This window comes from Phallusia mammillata, chromosome 1 (genome assembly GCF_965637545.1).
Source record: "Phallusia mammillata chromosome 1, kaPhaMamm4.hap1.1, whole genome shotgun sequence".
NCBI classification, from domain to species: domain Eukaryota; kingdom Metazoa; phylum Chordata; class Ascidiacea; order Phlebobranchia; family Ascidiidae; genus Phallusia; species Phallusia mammillata.
In genome coordinates, this window is record NC_137252.1 from 29,379,080 (window position 1) to 29,396,846 (window position 17,767).

Consider the following 17,767-nt stretch of genomic DNA (forward strand, 5'->3'; position numbering starts at 1 on the left):
ATGATTGCTAAGTCAGGAAAGCCTCATACGATTGGTGAACAGCTGATTTTGCCGGCTTTAGAGGAAGTGCTACGTACAGCAGTACACCATGATACACCAATTGCAATTATAAAATCAATTCCTTTGAGTAATAATTCAGTACAACGAAGGGTTGATGAAATGGCCGCCGATATGGAAGATATTTTATGTGATTTACTGAAAAGCCAACAATTTGGTTTACAACTCAATGAATCTACGCTGCCAGGAAATGAAGCCTTGCTTTTAGGATACGCTCGTTTCATTAAAGATGGAAATGTTGTACAAGAACCGCTGTTTGCAAAAGAAATTGAAACTGACACTCGAGGTGAAACTATTTTACTGCAGTTGAGCTGTTTTTTAAAGAAAAAGATATTCCAATGAGCAATATTATTGCTTGCGCGACAGACGGCGCTCCTGCTTTAACTGGTCGCCACAAAGGTTTTCTTGCTTTTTTGAAGAAAGCTGTACCCAGTATTTTTACAATCCATTGCGTTATTCATCGGCAACATCTAGTAGCCAGGAACTTAAATGATCAGCTTCATAAAACCCTTGACGTTGTTATTAAGACAGTAAACAAAATAAAGTGTCAACCTTTGAACTCCCGAATGTTTCGACAACTTTGTAACACCAACGATGAAGAATTTGATCGCCTTCTTCTGCATACCGAAGTGAGGTGGTTATCCAAAAGAAACTGTTTAAAATGATTTTATTCTCTTTTCAACAGTATCGTACAATTTCTCCAGGAAAACAAATACGTTTTTTTGAGTGACTATCTTTTAGCAAACAAACCAGACATCGCCTATTTAGCAGATTTATTTACCACATTCAACAATCTTAATTTGCAACTGCAAGGCAGTGACTTAAACCTTATCCAAGCTAAATCCAAGATTTGTACATTTTTAGACAATCTAATCTTCTTCAAGAACAATATTGGCCGTCGGAATTTGTCCCAATTTTCCAAACTAAATGAACTAGAAAAAGATCAATCTGTTAACTCTAACCTGGAAGACAACCTTTTGATTTATTGTGATCATTTGGAATCTTTGCACAAGGATATGAGCTGCAGATTCAAAGATCTAACCAACATGAACATACCAGACTGGTTTCTAAATCCATTTACAGACACCAGTGTGAATGAAACCGATTTCGACATGCAAGAAGAGTTAATTGGTCTAAAAAACGACTTCGAGCCCACTTTACAAAAAATCATACCAACATTTTTGGTTGCACAAAGAAATTCCCTAAAGGTATCCCAAGTTGTGGAAAGAAATTAAACTTTACTTTCTAGCTTTCCCAACTTCATATATGGCTGAGTGCGGTTTTAGTGCAGTCACTCAGCTTTTAAAAAGCAACGAAACCGCTTGCAAATCACTAAAAGAGGAGATTTGAGAATCCTTCTTAGCAATATCGAACCGAGAGTTAAAGACTTGGCCGCTAAACACCAAATTCAGCAATCTCATTAGATATATTTGCTTTTATATGCAGCGAAGTGTGCATTTAAGCACAGCATCACAGAAAAAATGTTTTCTTCACTCATGCCTCTGTTTTTGTTCCTGTACATTTTTGTTAATACGGTGTTTGACATTTCTTGCTAAGAAACGATTGTGTCGCAATGCTTTTTTTTTGCATTAAAAAACATTGCTTACATCAACATTTTGTGTTTTTTTTAATTGATGACAAAATAACATCAAACTCTACGTTGGCTTTTAAAAAATCGGCAATCATTGTTGGACCTGGGGGGGCGTTGTAAAATAATCGAAAGCGCAAGTGGGCGTTAGTACAAAAAAGGTTGGGAAACACTGGATTAAACGGAATATGCGATTAAACGAAATATTCGATTATCCGAAATATGCGATTAAACGAAATATGCGATTATCCGGAATATTCGATTATCCGAAATATTCGATTCAACGGAATATTCGATTAAACGGAATATTCGATTATCCAGAATATTCGATTAAACGGAATATTTGATTAAACGGAATATGCGATTAAACGGAATATGCGATTAAACGGAATATTCGATTAAACGGAATATGCGATTATCCGGAATATGCGATTAAACGGAATATTTGATAAAACAGAACATTCGATTATCCGGAATATGAATATGCGATTTAACGGAAATAGAAACTTTCTAGTAGTTAGCTACAACCGCGTCTATACCATGAAACGTAAAGAGGTAAACCTGGTGTGTCGCAGGTTTACGCATAAGCCATAACGTTACTGTTTCGTTTTGCAGTGTGTGCGCGCACGTAACAATACCTGTTTGTTACTAGTTGGTTTAAAATATGCGTTAAATACAGAAATAAAAATACGCTTCTGAAGAAAACATAGAATTCAATGCTACGTGGGAACGTGGAAAGTTTCATTTGCTTTCACCCCAGACGAAAATGGTTTACAAAGTGTAACAGAAGCCTACGCAAAAGTTAATTGGGAAGGGTTAAGTGTCGTATCTGACGATTTCTCGTGTCGCCGTCCGTGTGACTTTCGATATTCTAAATTTATTCCGTAATAGATGTGTTTAAATTGCAAAAAGGCCGTGGTAGTAATGAGTAGTTTTAAAATAAGTAGTGGAATTTAAACCGGTTTAGAAACTGCAGACCGTTCTGACCGGATATTTTGCCCGAACCTGAAAATTGTTTGTTCCGTTCCGTTACGTTCGGAAAACCCGTTCCGAACGCGAACCCATACAACAAGCAGTTGGACTACCTGGTCGAAAGTGCGGCCAGCGGCGGCTTTTCAAGCGCTTCTTTGGGTTTAAATTATTGTGCTTATCACTTTTATTTGCTGGTAAAAATGAAATAGCCTATACATGGTGCTGACGCAACAAATTCCCCAATTTTCTCAAATCCGTTGGTCGCGGGCGTCTTCACCTGATAAAGATTATCCTCCACGAAAAAAGTTTGGACACCCCTGACTTTAAACACTCAAACGCATAATTCACCTGAACACTTGAACTATTTTTGAAACGTAATGCTTAAAGCGGGCTAGACAAGTATTTGTTACCGGTAAGATCACATAATTTTGATTTTATTTTCGTGTACTTGATTTAAATCCGACAAATTTAATCCTCCCAAAAATATGTGCACGTGAAATAGGGTTACCGTATCCGCGTGAGCAAAAATCGGGACGGTTTCATAGAGCACCAGCGTTATTTCGCATGTTGTTACATAACACCAACCCTAGTAGTTCCTTTCAACAGTTTTTTTGTCAGCTTTCAAGACGCAAAAAAACAGCAAATAAACTTTTGTTCATGCCGATAATTTGTTTTGTTTAATTGTAAGTAGCATCGTTCATCAAAAACAGCACAGACAAGAATTAAAACGTAAACCCTCGTGAAAAGAGTTGTAAGAACTACTGTAGGTTGGTCTACGGGATAGATTTTACCCCAAAATTCCGGGCATGTCCAGTAAAGTGTGTACGTCCCCTGACGTAAAAAATGTAGTTTGGCCATGTTTTTGTAGCATTCGATACAAATACGTCAAACCATAGAAGTCTAATAACAACTATCTTTGTTTTTCACGCTCGAGCAATTTTCTTCAAGTTGTTCCATGGTTGGAAGGGTAGAGCTACTAACACCATACGTTTCTCCTGATCCAAAAGTGCTTAATTTTCGACAGGTGGCGCAAAGAGCACTTTTTTCATTTAAAACGGTATATCTCAAAAAATGCTAACGGTTAGGGCTATTAGGGTTGGGGTAAGGTGTTAGCACTTAAAATTCAATAAAACTAACCCAAAAAATTAGTTACTAATGTAAAAATTTTATGTAAATATTTCCCAGCCCAACCCATTTATAGCCGCTAAATAAATAATTCAGCTCTTTACGCCACCTATCGAAAATTAAGCACTTTTGGATCAGGAGAAACGTATGGTGTTAGTAGCTCTACCGGTTGGAAGCAATCAAGCGTAATCTTTTAAACCAGGTTTCGTTTGTTAGACTTTTGAGAATTTGAGTTTGACCAAGGCGAGTTTATTCATTGTTTTCTGTTGAGTTCGTTTGAATTGTGTCTATATTTAAGTTATTGGTTACATTGATCTAATTCTAGTGTGCAGTACTTGTATTTTATTTCAAACCTCACTTTGCTTCCAATAACTTGAGAACGAAACGAACCACGTATAGTTTATAATTAAAAGTGGTACACAGACAAAAGATACAGAATTACAGATAGACTAAAGACAACAAAGCTAGTTAGGAGCCTAGGGCCGAGTTTTTATTTAAATGAAGGTGGTTGGTTGTAGTAAAGGAAGTTTTAAAAGAGTCATAATCAAGAAGATTGTGCAAATTTGTACTAACGAATATTTTGTTTTGTTTTGTGCAAGTTTTTGTCAGTTCAGAACATTATGTCATTAGTTACAAACAATTGAGCTATCTAAACATTTCATTGAATAAAACCGTCTGTAAATAGATGTTTTGTTTTATCACAAGTTACACAACTTATCTATTGAAACATGATTTTGAAATATATACCAGATTTTTAGTCTTCAGTCTTATTGCTTAAAAAACGATCTTACTGTACACTGCTTCATTTTATAACTTTTAAAGACGTCATGGATCAATATACACCATCAGCAATCACTCAAATTTTGCATGCGATTCCACATTTGAGCTTTAAATTTAACCTGCTGTATGACCCGGAGTTTACTTTTGATGATGTGGATTATTTAGAGGTAACACAATTTTTCATTAAATACCATACTATTTAAAACTTATTTAAAAATCACTTAAAATGTGGATTTTTTTCACTTAATATAATTGTTTTCTTAAATTTTGGTGGTGTTATGTGTAAAATATGTTGAATGAAAATAACAAATAACAACTTAAATATGGTTTAGAGCTTGGCTGTAGTGGCCTTGATGCCAGTGGTGCTACTTCTTCTTACGATGATCGGCTTTTTGTTTTACTATTGTTGTGTTCGAATCAAGCGTGTGGCACCCAACAAAAACAACAGCTCTGCATGCTACTGCAGTGTTTGCCTGATGATCACGTTTATCATGATTGCCCTGTAAGTTTAATTCAGATTTGTTAACACTGTATAATGGTTGATTTTGGCACCTGATTTAAAATACTTGTTGACTTTAATAATTTAAAAACACAGTGAAGTAAGAAGCTAATAGTGATTGGACGATACCAGGTTTTGAAGCGAGCACTGATACCGAGTACGAGTACCACATGTATATACCTTCGATACCAAGTACTGAGTATCTAAGTACAGTGTTGTACTTAGTTATATATCACTGGCTAATTTATCTGCAATGGCCGAGGTACAGGCTTACACACAAACATGCAGAAATCTCCATGCGATAGAGAAAATGTAATCTCCATACGATAGAGAAAAAATATACGTAACCCGGCAGAACTTTTCCCCAATTTTGTGCTGTCCGAAGAAAATATTGGCATAAAGTTGCCTGTATTCTTATGGTGTAAACTGGCCTTTGGTACTCGCACGTTGGTATCAAAAACTGAGACAAAATATTTGGATACCGAGTACGAGTTTCGATACCACTGAAATCGTTAGATACTGAGTACCCGGTACCCGTCCTATCACTAGAAGCTAATGTGTGTTTAGGCCTTGTTTTGTGTGTGCTGTTTTGGAAAGGCAAGTGTGCACTAAAACATTTTTAACACCTGTCGAGCACAATCCTCTACAACACTAAATATACGTAGCTAAAATTCAAATTGAGATTCGAGCATTTTATGTACATATAATGTTTAACATGTTCTGTTTAGTAAATGTATATGTAATAATAATAAAATAATCAGCCCAAAAATATAAGTACAAAGCGACATGCTTTATTTTCAAACATTTCAGCAAATGTGTATGCCATCATCAGTGATATGAAAGCCACATCGGTTACACCATATGTAATAGTTCAAGAATATATGTAATACTTTAAGAATTATAAGTTTGTCAAGTTGTAAGAGTAATCTTTTATGGTGCTGTATTGTAAATACTGGAAAAAATGATTTGGGTTTGTTATTTTGTTGCATGAAATGTGTTAGTCAGCCTGTAAGTATGGGTTGTTTAACCACTTTTAAACTCAACCCAACTCATCACAACCTGATTAGGGCTTAGAGAGATTAGACAAGCACCACAGGGAGTTCACCAATTGATTTTTATTGTCTCATCATGCTAATTATACACTCATATTTATTGCTTTTATTTCCCAGAGGTGGGATCAGCGTCAGCTCTTACGGTAGCATCCAATGCCATGATGGAGTTGTTCAAGCATCTTCTGCTACGATGGAAATCAACCAGTCATTTTCAACTATTACTTCTCAGGTGAGTAGCTTTGTGGTTTTCCTGAGTTGTAAAATCCATTCTTTTGTTCAATGGTTTACTCATGTTTCACAATGGTCATGACACACCGTCTGTATAGTTAGGAGAATTTCCTATACGTTTGATACACCCATTATTTTGTGTGTTCTCAGTTTATGGGTTGTTTGTAGGTTCTATTAACATTCGACCATATCTATTCCTTTTTTGTCAACAATACTTTTCCAACATTTCAATAGCAGACACAAAGTGTCTAGGGATGGTACATTTAAATGTAGACTAAAGGATATGGCTTTGTATTACACTTCTTGGCATTTTGTTGCAAATATTACTTTGAGCTTAATTGACAAACACACTGTCATGAACTGCCACACACTGAACCGCACACCTCCCAAAGGTATAAGAATACTGTATTTTGAGGTTGTGGCGCTTTTATACAAGGACACCAGGCACATGTTACGTGGGATGACACCTGGCGGATAAGTAGCATCAACATAAACATCACACACACATTTTCGTTGTAAATATGTTTGATTAGTTTTTTGGCTATTGCACTATATTTTGCACTTGGTTGTTAACAATCATTATTGTATGTTACATACTGTCGCTGTGCTAATTAATCGCCTGTTGCTCAGCGTTCAGTAAATGCCCAGGGCAAGGTGTAATCCATGGTTGCAAGCTACTCCTAGTTATTATCATACTGATCGTCGCTAGTCAAAAATCGCTTTAAATCCTCTGCAAAAGAATGCCCAACATTTCAAAGTCATCATATTTTTTGCCTTTAATCTTCTCAAGATTTGTTTCATGAGCCTAAATATTGGGACAATTAGTCTGATTAGGAGGTAGGGAAGCCAATTAAGTAGGTTGCAAAATTATGAGTTTTTTTAAATTTTATGTTTTTAAATCGATGTGTATTTCTCCTTAAAATTACCTTTTGAAACTAAACTTTGTTAAATATATTTTAAGCTGGTCCCCCTTTGGTCTTGAACAGTGATTCCTAAAACTTAGTAAAAGCGCCCCTGGATGTGTTTGCAATAATAAAAGGTGCATTGGAAATATGTGGAATTGGCAGCTATAAGTTAATACACCTGTGGAAAATCTGGCAAATCTCTTTAATCAAACAATACAAACAGTTTGGTGAAATGTTTTGAGAAAATTGTCTTTGTATAAGCTAAAGATTTTTCTACCAATTGGAAGTGACTGAAAAAAGTTTCAGAAGCCCAGGTTTACAATCAATTATACACCTCTTTGATACTTCCATTTTCTTTCATTTTGTTGTTAAACTAATTTCAAAATGGTACGTACAAAATTAGTATTCAATATATGATAGATCTTTGCCATTATGATTTTTAGATACAAGATGTGACCGATCTTCTGGGTGAACTAGCAGAGGAGAGCAACACACTCATGGCATCTTCAATGGGTGAATACAACTTTACAGACCTCGAACTGGCCATGCAAAGTTTGGACATTTATCTTGAGGACCTTCCCAAACAAACAGAGGGAGCAGATGACCGTATTGAGTGGACAATTGAGCTTCTAGCAGTTGTAGAGAAATACAGGTGATGCAGAGATATTTCCATTTCAAAACAAATTTTGACATGTTCTTTGGGGTGAGTGGGTAGGCTGCAGAAGTGTTATTCCAAAGTTAAATCAGAAACTTTGAAAAGTAAAAAGAATTTGTAAAGTTCTCAAAAAAAAAATTCTTAGTTTCTAATGGGATACTTGACTGATCTTTTATCAATTGTGCATCAACATTCTAAAGTGTATGAACCACCAAACTGCAAATGGACTATATGCATCAATTATTCATTTTTGAACTTGAAATTGACAAGTTCATCACGTTCTGACATCACCTAAAAACTTTTGCGTACGTACGAAAGAAATGAATCACTTTACCATGATACCCATCCATCCTAATTAAGTTCCAGTAGACTGGATTAAGTCAGTTCAGTGATCAGTCACTGCTTGGCGGCATTTTTTGTCAGTGATGCAGTCCAGTTGTTCACTTGTTTGTTTGGGTTTACCCGGATAATCTGCCCAGCTTTGGCCTGGCACTGACGTCTGCCCTTCTGCCTGAGGTGTCAGAGGGTGTGTGACAAACAAAAAGATTTTCTACTTGTTGATTGTTTTAATTTGAAAGTAAATTGGGTCCTGAAAAGTTTATTAGGGATTTTGAAAAAGTACAATGTTCATTTTTGGGGTGGAATGCCCTTAAAATATGAAGATCACAACAAAAAATAAAACTTTCTGAATGGTGCAAGGCATATTTGTTTTTGATTTGTAACATATATAATCTTACAATTTTCATCTGTGAGACAACAACTTTCTCATTTGTTTTGGTTGCGAACAGAAATACATAAATTCCTATGAAGTGTTGTGAGATTCTCATTACCACAATATCTCGTCATGGATTATTCTTATTTGTCAGCTCTTTCTATTCTCTTCAGTCAGCTCTTTTAAATGGTTATGTAATGCAAAACTAATTAAAATACATCAGTAAGCATATGCTATTCATTAGGTTTAAAATGTATTTAGCGTTTTTATGCCTTTTTTGTGAACTTTTCAGGGAAAAAAATGCTTCCATGGAAGGATATATTACAAAGCCACATAATATATCTACTTTTTAAACTATATTCATATTTCTCAAGCATGGCTTTTGTTGATAAATAATTTACAGTTTCTCAAAGCAACATAATATTGTTACCAAGGCCAGACATACTAATGTATAACCAATTCCCAACCTTAACGCAATTAATTTAATTTTCTGGCAATAGCGATGGTCCTGTCACTTAGCAACAGACAACCCCTTTGAAATGGTGCCTTTGCTTTGCAGGACTATCATCACATTTTCACTCATCGGTGTACAAGCCCTGGTCTGTCTTCTAGGAATGGCGGGCGTCTGTTTTCGGTCCAAGTGCCTTCTTATCACGTAAGTGTTCTTACACATTGCACCATGGCTGTGAAAGACTGAATGGACTTTTCTGCCAATTGATTCCCACTTAATTGGCAATGATAAAGGCCTGTTAGTGTTTCTGTTCTGTATGAAACAGTGTCAATATAAACTTAACAAGTTCATTGATAGTTGGCCTAGTAGTTTCCTTTTTAATTTAATTTTAAGGTTTAAAAAAATTGTGCATGAAATTCATTGTTAAAATAAATAAAGTAAATTTGTTATTGTTGCAGTTAAATCTGTAGATGTTTGAAGCTATAAACTTTTTAAATAATACTCAGAAAATAATTGTGGTTTTAAAATGTTTGACTTGATAAAACACTTATATATAAATGATATCAACAAGCATTCAGTTTTAGCGCCGCACATTAATGTTTAGCTTAAAGATAATAAAATCATTCGTCTGTGTTTTAGAACCACCTTTATTGGACTTGTTTGTCTTGTGGCCTCCTATCTCTACATTGGATCTGGCCTGATGGTGGACGTGGTAAGTGCAATTATCCAATTAACCGCGTTAATTACTAGCAATTTAGATCGTTCCTGCTCAAGGCTGCCGTAAATTGCTGAAGCAAGCCACCTGTAGCAGTAAGTGTGGTAATGAACTGGGCGTCGCACTCTGTATGTTGTGTGTAAATATTTACTTGCACATAGTTGACTTACGGTCATAACGTGTTGCAAGTTATACTGGTTTAGTTCCCCTATCCTTACATTCAATTTTTTTCTCAACTACTTTTGTAAGACGCTTTTGTAAGAATAGGACGTGGATAATAATGAGTATATTTCAAATCTTACTGTATTAATTTTATATTTTAACCATGTTTTTAATAAAATATAACATTATGACTGCACAAAATCAATGTGTACTGCAAGTTGAAAACACATCTTAAATTTCCAAACATAGCGGTTTGAACAGAGTCAAACGAGTTATGAATATTAGTATGCTTTTTACTCATAATAAATCAAATTTGTTCAGTAGAAATATTTTTTTACTTTCATCTTTAAAAATGTACCAACCAAAATATTAATTTGCAGTTACAAAGTTTGGCATTTTAGTGATGGTTGAATAAAGTTTGCTTAGTTGCTCGTAAATTCCTCATGACAAATCAAATAGGCTATGGAACAAAATCAAATATACCTGTGAAAATAGTTTAAAAGTATTGAATTGGACACTGTTGTATTGAAATGTGACTGTCAAATATATATAGCATGTAGTTCGTCACTGTCTCACTTGGCCACTTGATTTACTCCAGTACAGATCATCTTTCAACACAGTACACATTCCTCGTCTTGCTTGAGTGGTTAGGTTATTACACCTCTTTGTGGGGTAGCTGTTTTGTACCACTTTTTTCTCCCTAACATTTTGTGGCCCCAGCAGGTGGATATGTGTCATTGAGAGTTAGAATGGCAGTTCCTCGCTTCAAAACCACAGCTATTTTGCTTTTCTGTGGCTTGCTTGTGATAACAGTGGGATTCTTTCCAGTTAATCAAATTTCCAAGCCAAAGTACAATCACTTGTTTGAACAATGAGCCAATATTAAGTAGATTGTTCACTCACTTTACAGATGTTGCAATAAAAATATATAATGTGTAATTGTTTTACACATGTGTTTTTCTTTTTTCTACCATTTTTTTTTACAAAACCATTTCGCTTAAATGTTATTTTGACCTTGCACTAAACTAAATTTTTGTGGAAATGTGAATTAATTTCATTAATTCAAACATTAAACTGATACTGACATGATCTTTGGTTTGATTCAGGCACTGCTCAGCTTTAAAAATATATTTAATTGACCACAAACATATGCTTTTGTACGTTTTATTCCCAAAACCTAAAGAATACTGTGAAATATTTATGAACATCAAACCACAATTGTATATTTGTTTACATATTATAGCAAAGGATATTATTTTTTTCCACATTCTTCACCTTTTTCCTTTGTTTTCAGACCAAGCCAGGCAGACCATACTTGTGTTTACAAAATCATGATTAATAATTCTTATGCAGCAATCTGTCATACATGCAGCAGTTTTATGACTTTCTTATTTGACTACAGGCTGTTGCTGACCTCTGCATGGACCCATACAACTATATACAGACACAAGCAGTCAGCAAACTGTACATGGACAATTCAACTGCCCAGTACTACCTCACATGTTCTCAGGAAATTGGAGCCCCGGATCCATTCACTGACCTCATGAAGAACTTTGTTGCTAAAGTTTCTGAAGTCCAAGTTATGCTGGAAAGCTATTTGAAACAGGATAACTTGCTGCCTGTTGCTGAGGTAACTGGTCTGCTATTTTTAAGATCATTATGGCTGGAAATAATGTTAGTAAGGGTTGTATAAGTTTTCAACATAACAAATAATACAACTTCAAGCAGTGCTTTAATTAGCTTCCCGATTGCACATTATTACCTCAACATTAAATCTATACTGCACCTGAAAAACAGTTCAATATAAAATGTACATCGATTGTCACAGCCATCCTTTCAATTTGACAGCATACATACAAAATTATGCTTTACAAATGTCTGGAACCAAAGGAACAATTTTTGATTAAAATAAAATTTATTGTAGTTTTGCATTGAACTAAAAAGTGCATACAGCACCTAAAATGTACCTAATGTATACAGAATTTTATGTACCCTTAAATAACAAGAAAAATATTTACAGACATCATTGCTGCAAATGTTGGACATTGTTAATGAAGTGTCTCGGAAGGTTGATGAGCTTGCAGATGAACTACAATGTAAATCTGTTAATACTTCACTTCAAACCTTTGTCAATACAATCTGCGGATCAACTCTCGAGGGTCTCTTCCTGCTTGCTGTTGCCCTTTTGTCGACTTGTTTCGCTTTGACTGCTGTACTCTGTGCAACACCGAAGACTTGGAAAAGATACACCAAGCAAAGACAGTAAGTTTTGGTTGTTAGACAGTTGGCATTCACATCTTACACAAATGAATATTTATTTCAAAAATTGATACTGGTACTATTGTAGCCGTAATGAAATTTATGAATGAAACAAATGTTTGTAAAAACTTAAAGTTAGCTACTGAATGTATATTATTGTTGTGTCATGTTATGTAAGTCTGCTTTGCAAGGAGCTAGTAAATAATGCATTAAAAAAACATCTTTTCCATTATGAGACTTAAAATAATTGTCAGTACCCAATTGTGCTACAGTCAAATAAGCCTTTGTACCCTAGGAATGAAGTATTACATGAGCAATTTAAATTACCAATATAGATAAAGTTTGTGAACAGAACTTATTGGATGGATGTGGAAAAGTATACTTGGAGCAAAATAACTTAAACAAATGAATTACTTTAACCAAAGGAAAACTGTATCAGTAGTTGTGTACCACTTTTTCAGAAATCAGGACAGTGACTTTGATCTTGACGACGTCTTTCTTCCAACAACCAATTCCAGGCCAGTTATCAGCCGCATCAATAATCCCATGTATGTGTCAAATGATGGCAGGGGCTCCAGAAGAATCAGCAGTAATTTATCATCCACTAATCTTCCCGCTGCCACAAACACCTTAAGTTTTTTCAGATCTGAGGAAAACATGACGTTGCTTGAGCAACCTCCACCGGTAAGCCTGATGTACTAACCAAACTTGCCCAGTTCGCTACTTTTCTGCCACCATTTTATGTGAACTGGGCCTAATATGAGAGTGTTTTGTTTGCATAGTCACCAGTGGTACAATATTGTTTGACTTCGTTTCGTCCAGCATGGATGTTCATTACCTTTGTTTTTTATTCTTGGTATATAAAACTGAGTACTGTAAGTGTCACTTGTTCACTTAGCAGCAGACCCCCTAAAAAGTAACCTTAATTTAAGATTGAAATAAAGAGATCTTGCTTTCATAACATGATCTATGTACTTTCCAAACTGGAGCTATTTAAGTTTTGTACATGGTTAAAAATTGTATTCAATGTCAACTTATATACACCATTTATCTGTATGCATGTTTGGTAACTACTGCTACTTATTTGTGATATTCACCTTGCAAGGTGTCTAAACCTTGAGGTTACTGAAACTGAAATTATTAGGCTGAATCATTTGTTGCACCATTTCTACTCCAGCTGCCATAACATGCACAACAGGCATTTTTGTTTACTCTCACCACAATCACTTCATCTATGCTTTTAGTATTCGCCACCACATCCAAGCTCACGCTACAATGATGAATGATCATGCAACATTCATGCTGTTACAACTGCGTTTTTGCCTCACAAAGTGTTATTGCGATTGGTACCAAAAGAACGATGGTATGGTTTTGTGTTCAATGACTGAACAATCACCTGCTAACCTAACTTTTGTATTTATTTTGTATGCGCTGCCCATTGCATTTTTCTTTACAGTTTGTTTTAAAATGGTTTTAGCAGTAGCAATGCAATTGTCTACAAGCCCATGGATTTTCCAACCTTTCAATAAAGTGTTAAACAGATAAAATCATATAAAACATGTTGAAATTGTAAATGCAGTATCACAAATGCCTTTTATCGGTGCAGTTTTATTCTAAAGTCCTGATGTCAGGTGTTTGTTGGAAGTAAACTTTTGTACCAACTGTTTAAAGGTCTTTTGTTTCGTGTAAACTTTTGGTGGGTTGATGGTAACGATTTTAAAGCTTTACTAGTATTTTTTGTTGTGGTGCTGATTTAAAAAACATTTATGTAGTGACTATCAAAAAAACTAAATGGTGCCTTTCCGAGTTTCTCTTTGCTATTTTGTAAGTTTGTACTGCATACTATAGTTAAACAATTTTACTAGGTTTTGTCTGTCCTATTTGTAAGCCATACCCAATGCTTTGCAAATTCACCACCACAAACTCCACTACTGCACTGTATTTTTTTTAAACATATTTTAAGAGACTCTTTTTATCAAACTTCATATCAATCTCGGCATACAGTCTATCCCCCACCAAAAACGTGTGTATTTTTACAACTTTAGGACATTGCTGCAATACAAAAACTATGTATGTATGTACTAATTCAACTATTAAAGTTGTTACTTCTCCAATGCGCTTGTTAGTTTTTCGCGTTTTCATATTTGTGATGTTATAATGCCAAGGGAATCGCATATTACCAGGGATTTGATGTTTTATTACCATAGTTATTGTTGCATTTTTTTTAGTTAGGGAAACAAAATCAAGAAATTTTAGCTTAATAAAAAACAATCTTTTTTATTGTCATGGAAAACTAAACTAGACTGTTTTTGTTGCTGTATGTATTGACTGCTTTGATTTAAATCCTCCTGTATTTGTAAAAAAAAATTTTTGTTGAATTGTTTTTTTTTTGTCTTACATTTTCCTTGCCGAAAGCAAGTAGTAGTACAGTATTGTTTTTGTTCACCCTTCTATGGTACATTGTTACATGTTTGGTGCTTGTTATGTTGTTTACCTTTTTCCAAGGTTGCTATTGGCCCCATTCAATCGTTACCTTTTCATATACATGTTTGTTTAAACTCTGTTGCAAATAAAGAAGTTCATTATTCTTGTTGGTTTTTGTATTTTCAACAAACGACAGCCAAATCTACTGTACTATACTGAATAAAAGCAGTGGTTTTAAACGATTTTGTACAAACGGTGCCCTTTGTAAATTCACTATGTCTGCAAATCCCCATGTTAGGTTTACTTGAATGTCATACTAAATTTTACTTTTATATTTTTGTCAGGTAAATGTATTGCATTCATACTTTCCTCAAGGTTTCATTCAACCCGGTTTACCAGCGCTGTAAATAAATGTTTCCTTTTTTAATGTAAGAATACAAGGAAAGGTAGTGTTGGAATAGGACAAAAAGACTAGATTGCCTATTTACAGAAAAAAATGTGCACACTGTGGTATAAAGGAGTATTTGAAATATTATTTATTAATAAACAAATGTAAAAATATCCTTCAACTTTTCCAGAAAAGAGTGCTATATTAAGCACAGTGACAGTAAAATCAACGTACAAAAAGGCAACATTTACTTTTAGCAAATTTAAAGAGTTTTGGGGGATTTAATCCCAATTTAAAATGCTAGCCATGCTTTGAGAAGTAGAGGAACCCGCTGTTCTCCTGCCAGAAATTAAAACCGGTTGTTCCACAAGAGAATCGGGTGAATGCAAAATGGCCTTCATCTGAGATGCTGTCAACAAATTGTAAATATATTTTTCTGATTTTATTTTAAACTTAATGAACAACATTATTGTATGGTGCTGTGGTGTTACACATTTAGAAATGAATATTTTTTTGTTCGTAAGGTTTGCAACTTTTAAGTCACTAGGAACATTTGATTAAGACAATGAGATTGATATTTATTTGTTTTGCTTACATGAGTTTGATGACAAGCTGCGTGCAGAGGAAGGGTTCCTCAACTTTTCATCCTATAAAAAAGAATGGACAAAATGTGTGCAAACTTAAAATGTGGCATTTAATAATTATTCACAAATTATACATCAAACAATTTAACAATGCAAACCAATTTTTTCGTCAATTGAAGAGTGACTTTCAAACATTTTCTAATCATGTGCTGTGGGAAGGTTTCATACAGTGTTCACAAATTGCTTACATATCAACAAAATGTATGTACTACACCACAACATCTACAAACCATATAGTACTTTGTTGTGCAATGAATGTGCCAAAGCTGAACAAAAGTAGTTTTGGCACAATAATGCACAAAACTTGTTTTTCAAAAGAATTACTCTTATCAACTACCATAACAAATGTTGCACAAGCCACAGTTTGAGGCAGCTAAAATTTAATTAGTTTAATATGAAACAAAAGGAAGCTCTCACAAATTAAATTAGGTTTTGTGTAAACTAATCCCTACATAGCATAAAGCAAATTATTCAATCCTGGGTAATTAAAATGTATTGTGTCAGAATTTCAGACACATAAAACAACAATACAGTGTATGAAGCCTGTCTCAACCCCAAGCATGACAGATGGTATTTTTTTTCAAATAAATAAGGTACACAAATTTTACACAATATATCACTTTAAATCTATCATCATCGATATAGTTGTGAAAAGAACTGGTAATAGCAATAAACAGTCTTTATTGCATAGTTTGGATATGGTGTTAAGTGCCAAACTACAAACATGCAACATACCAGTTTCAGACTACTTAAATCATCTGTTACATCCCCGGCATCTAAATGTCTCAGCAAACCCAGCTTCATTAAATCCTTTCCTGGTGTACTGTAAATTATTGCAATAAAAAATATATAAAAGTGATCGGATTTCAGCGTAGCCTACCGTTTGCAGCCACAGCTCTCAAATAGTGGCCATAAAATATTTGAAACAGATGCAAAATCCACACATGTACGCCCACCCTGATCTTTGGCCATTACTTTTGCTCCATTTTCAAGCAGTATGGAAACAATCTGAAAAATAGCTTACTATAAACATTTTCAAGAAAAATGTGCCACAAACATGGCTTTATTTCCTTTTCTAAATAAGATTTTCATGCCTTTTCATGTTCTTGGAAGCATGCGGCATGCAATGGTGTCCAGAAACTTCCCTGGTTCTTCAGGTTAACATCTGCAAAGTTTTCTTCAGTTTATCTTACTGTTGGAAATAGTTTTCTGGTCAAACATTATGGTCCAAATAGTAAAGAAAAATTAAACTAGTGAAACAAGTGCCATTTAATTAAACTACATATGCCACTTCTAAACTATATAAGAGTGCTAAGGGCCAACAATGATGAATAAAAGGTCTGCATTGAATTAACATCTATTTTGTGCAGAACTTTCAACAGTTATGTACTTAATGAAATCACTGTCGGTTTGTGGAAATCCTTGCTACAAAAATCATGCAATAATTATATATTTAACAATAAAAACAAAATACCTACCTGCACCATATCCTATCAATGCACAAACTACATCATAAAATCCCCAAAAGCAGGCAGTGTACATTTGACTTTGTAGGAAATCCTTAAAGCTGAGAATATTGGTTGGAGCCTTTTCAGCAAGAAATTCATCCAAAAGCTTCAACAAAAGATAATTTACCTACAGTACTCTGTTTGCACTATTGTTTATTTTTTCATGAAGATTTCAACTGGTTTTAAATTTAAATCTTCAGCTTGAAAAATTAGTTGAGCATTTCTTAAAGATTTTATCTCAGAAAAAAATGGTCCCAACCCAAAGTGATGGCCACATTATTTTCTAGTTTGCATTACATACAAGGTACCTGTTCTTCACACTTCATAGCAACTGTTGACAACTTAAAAGAACTGCTGCCAACATCAGTTCTTTCCAGCAATCTCGTCAAATTGTGATAAATCTTTTCCTCCTTTTCACTGAACTTGGGCGTTTCCCTAGTCATTTTTAAAAGCAACGTATAGCTCAACAAAACTAATTGGCTGTATTTGTTTCGCCACGGCTGTTTTACAAAGACTATTTAAAAATCAAAATGTACAGAAGGCTTGGGCCGCTTGACTACAAGAATGTGCGCAGTCAACTGGAACGCTGTTTCAAATTATTAATTTTACTTCTGAATAAAATTTAAAATTAAACAAAAAAATA

The 17,767-nt window shown here is 34.6% G+C and overlaps 3 protein-coding genes across 3 annotated transcripts; 2 read left to right on the forward strand and 1 right to left on the reverse strand.

The window, feature by feature from the left end:
• On the forward strand, window positions 1-1,292 carry LOC145210697 (uncharacterized). The gene is made up of 2 exons (XM_080080002.1): window positions 1-343; window positions 922-1,292. The coding sequence occupies exons 1-2, from the start codon at window positions 1-3 to the stop codon at window positions 1,290-1,292; spliced, it is 714 nt and encodes a 237-aa protein (XP_079936128.1).
• A 3,179-nt stretch (window positions 1,293-4,471) lies between these two features.
• Window positions 4,472-14,747, forward strand: LOC145209489 (protein tweety homolog 1-like). Its single transcript, XM_080079776.1, has 10 exons — window positions 4,472-4,689; window positions 4,855-5,024; window positions 6,191-6,302; window positions 7,650-7,858; window positions 9,133-9,228; window positions 9,664-9,736; window positions 11,304-11,531; window positions 11,922-12,163; window positions 12,622-12,844; window positions 13,405-14,747. The coding sequence occupies exons 1-10, from the start codon at window positions 4,570-4,572 to the stop codon at window positions 13,444-13,446; spliced, it is 1,515 nt and encodes a 504-aa protein (XP_079935902.1). The 5' UTR covers window positions 4,472-4,569; the 3' UTR covers window positions 13,447-14,747.
• A 350-nt stretch (window positions 14,748-15,097) lies between these two features.
• On the reverse strand, window positions 15,098-17,701 carry LOC145209491 (uncharacterized). Its single transcript, XM_080079778.1, has 7 exons — window positions 17,433-17,701; window positions 17,095-17,230; window positions 16,711-16,781; window positions 16,497-16,624; window positions 16,352-16,439; window positions 15,568-15,619; window positions 15,098-15,381 (listed from the first exon to the last, which is right to left on the reverse strand). Exons 1-7 carry the CDS (start codon window positions 17,565-17,567, stop codon window positions 15,254-15,256), a joined length of 738 nt encoding a protein of 245 aa, XP_079935904.1. The 5' UTR covers window positions 17,568-17,701; the 3' UTR covers window positions 15,098-15,253.
• Window positions 17,702-17,767: the final 66 nt, after the last annotated feature.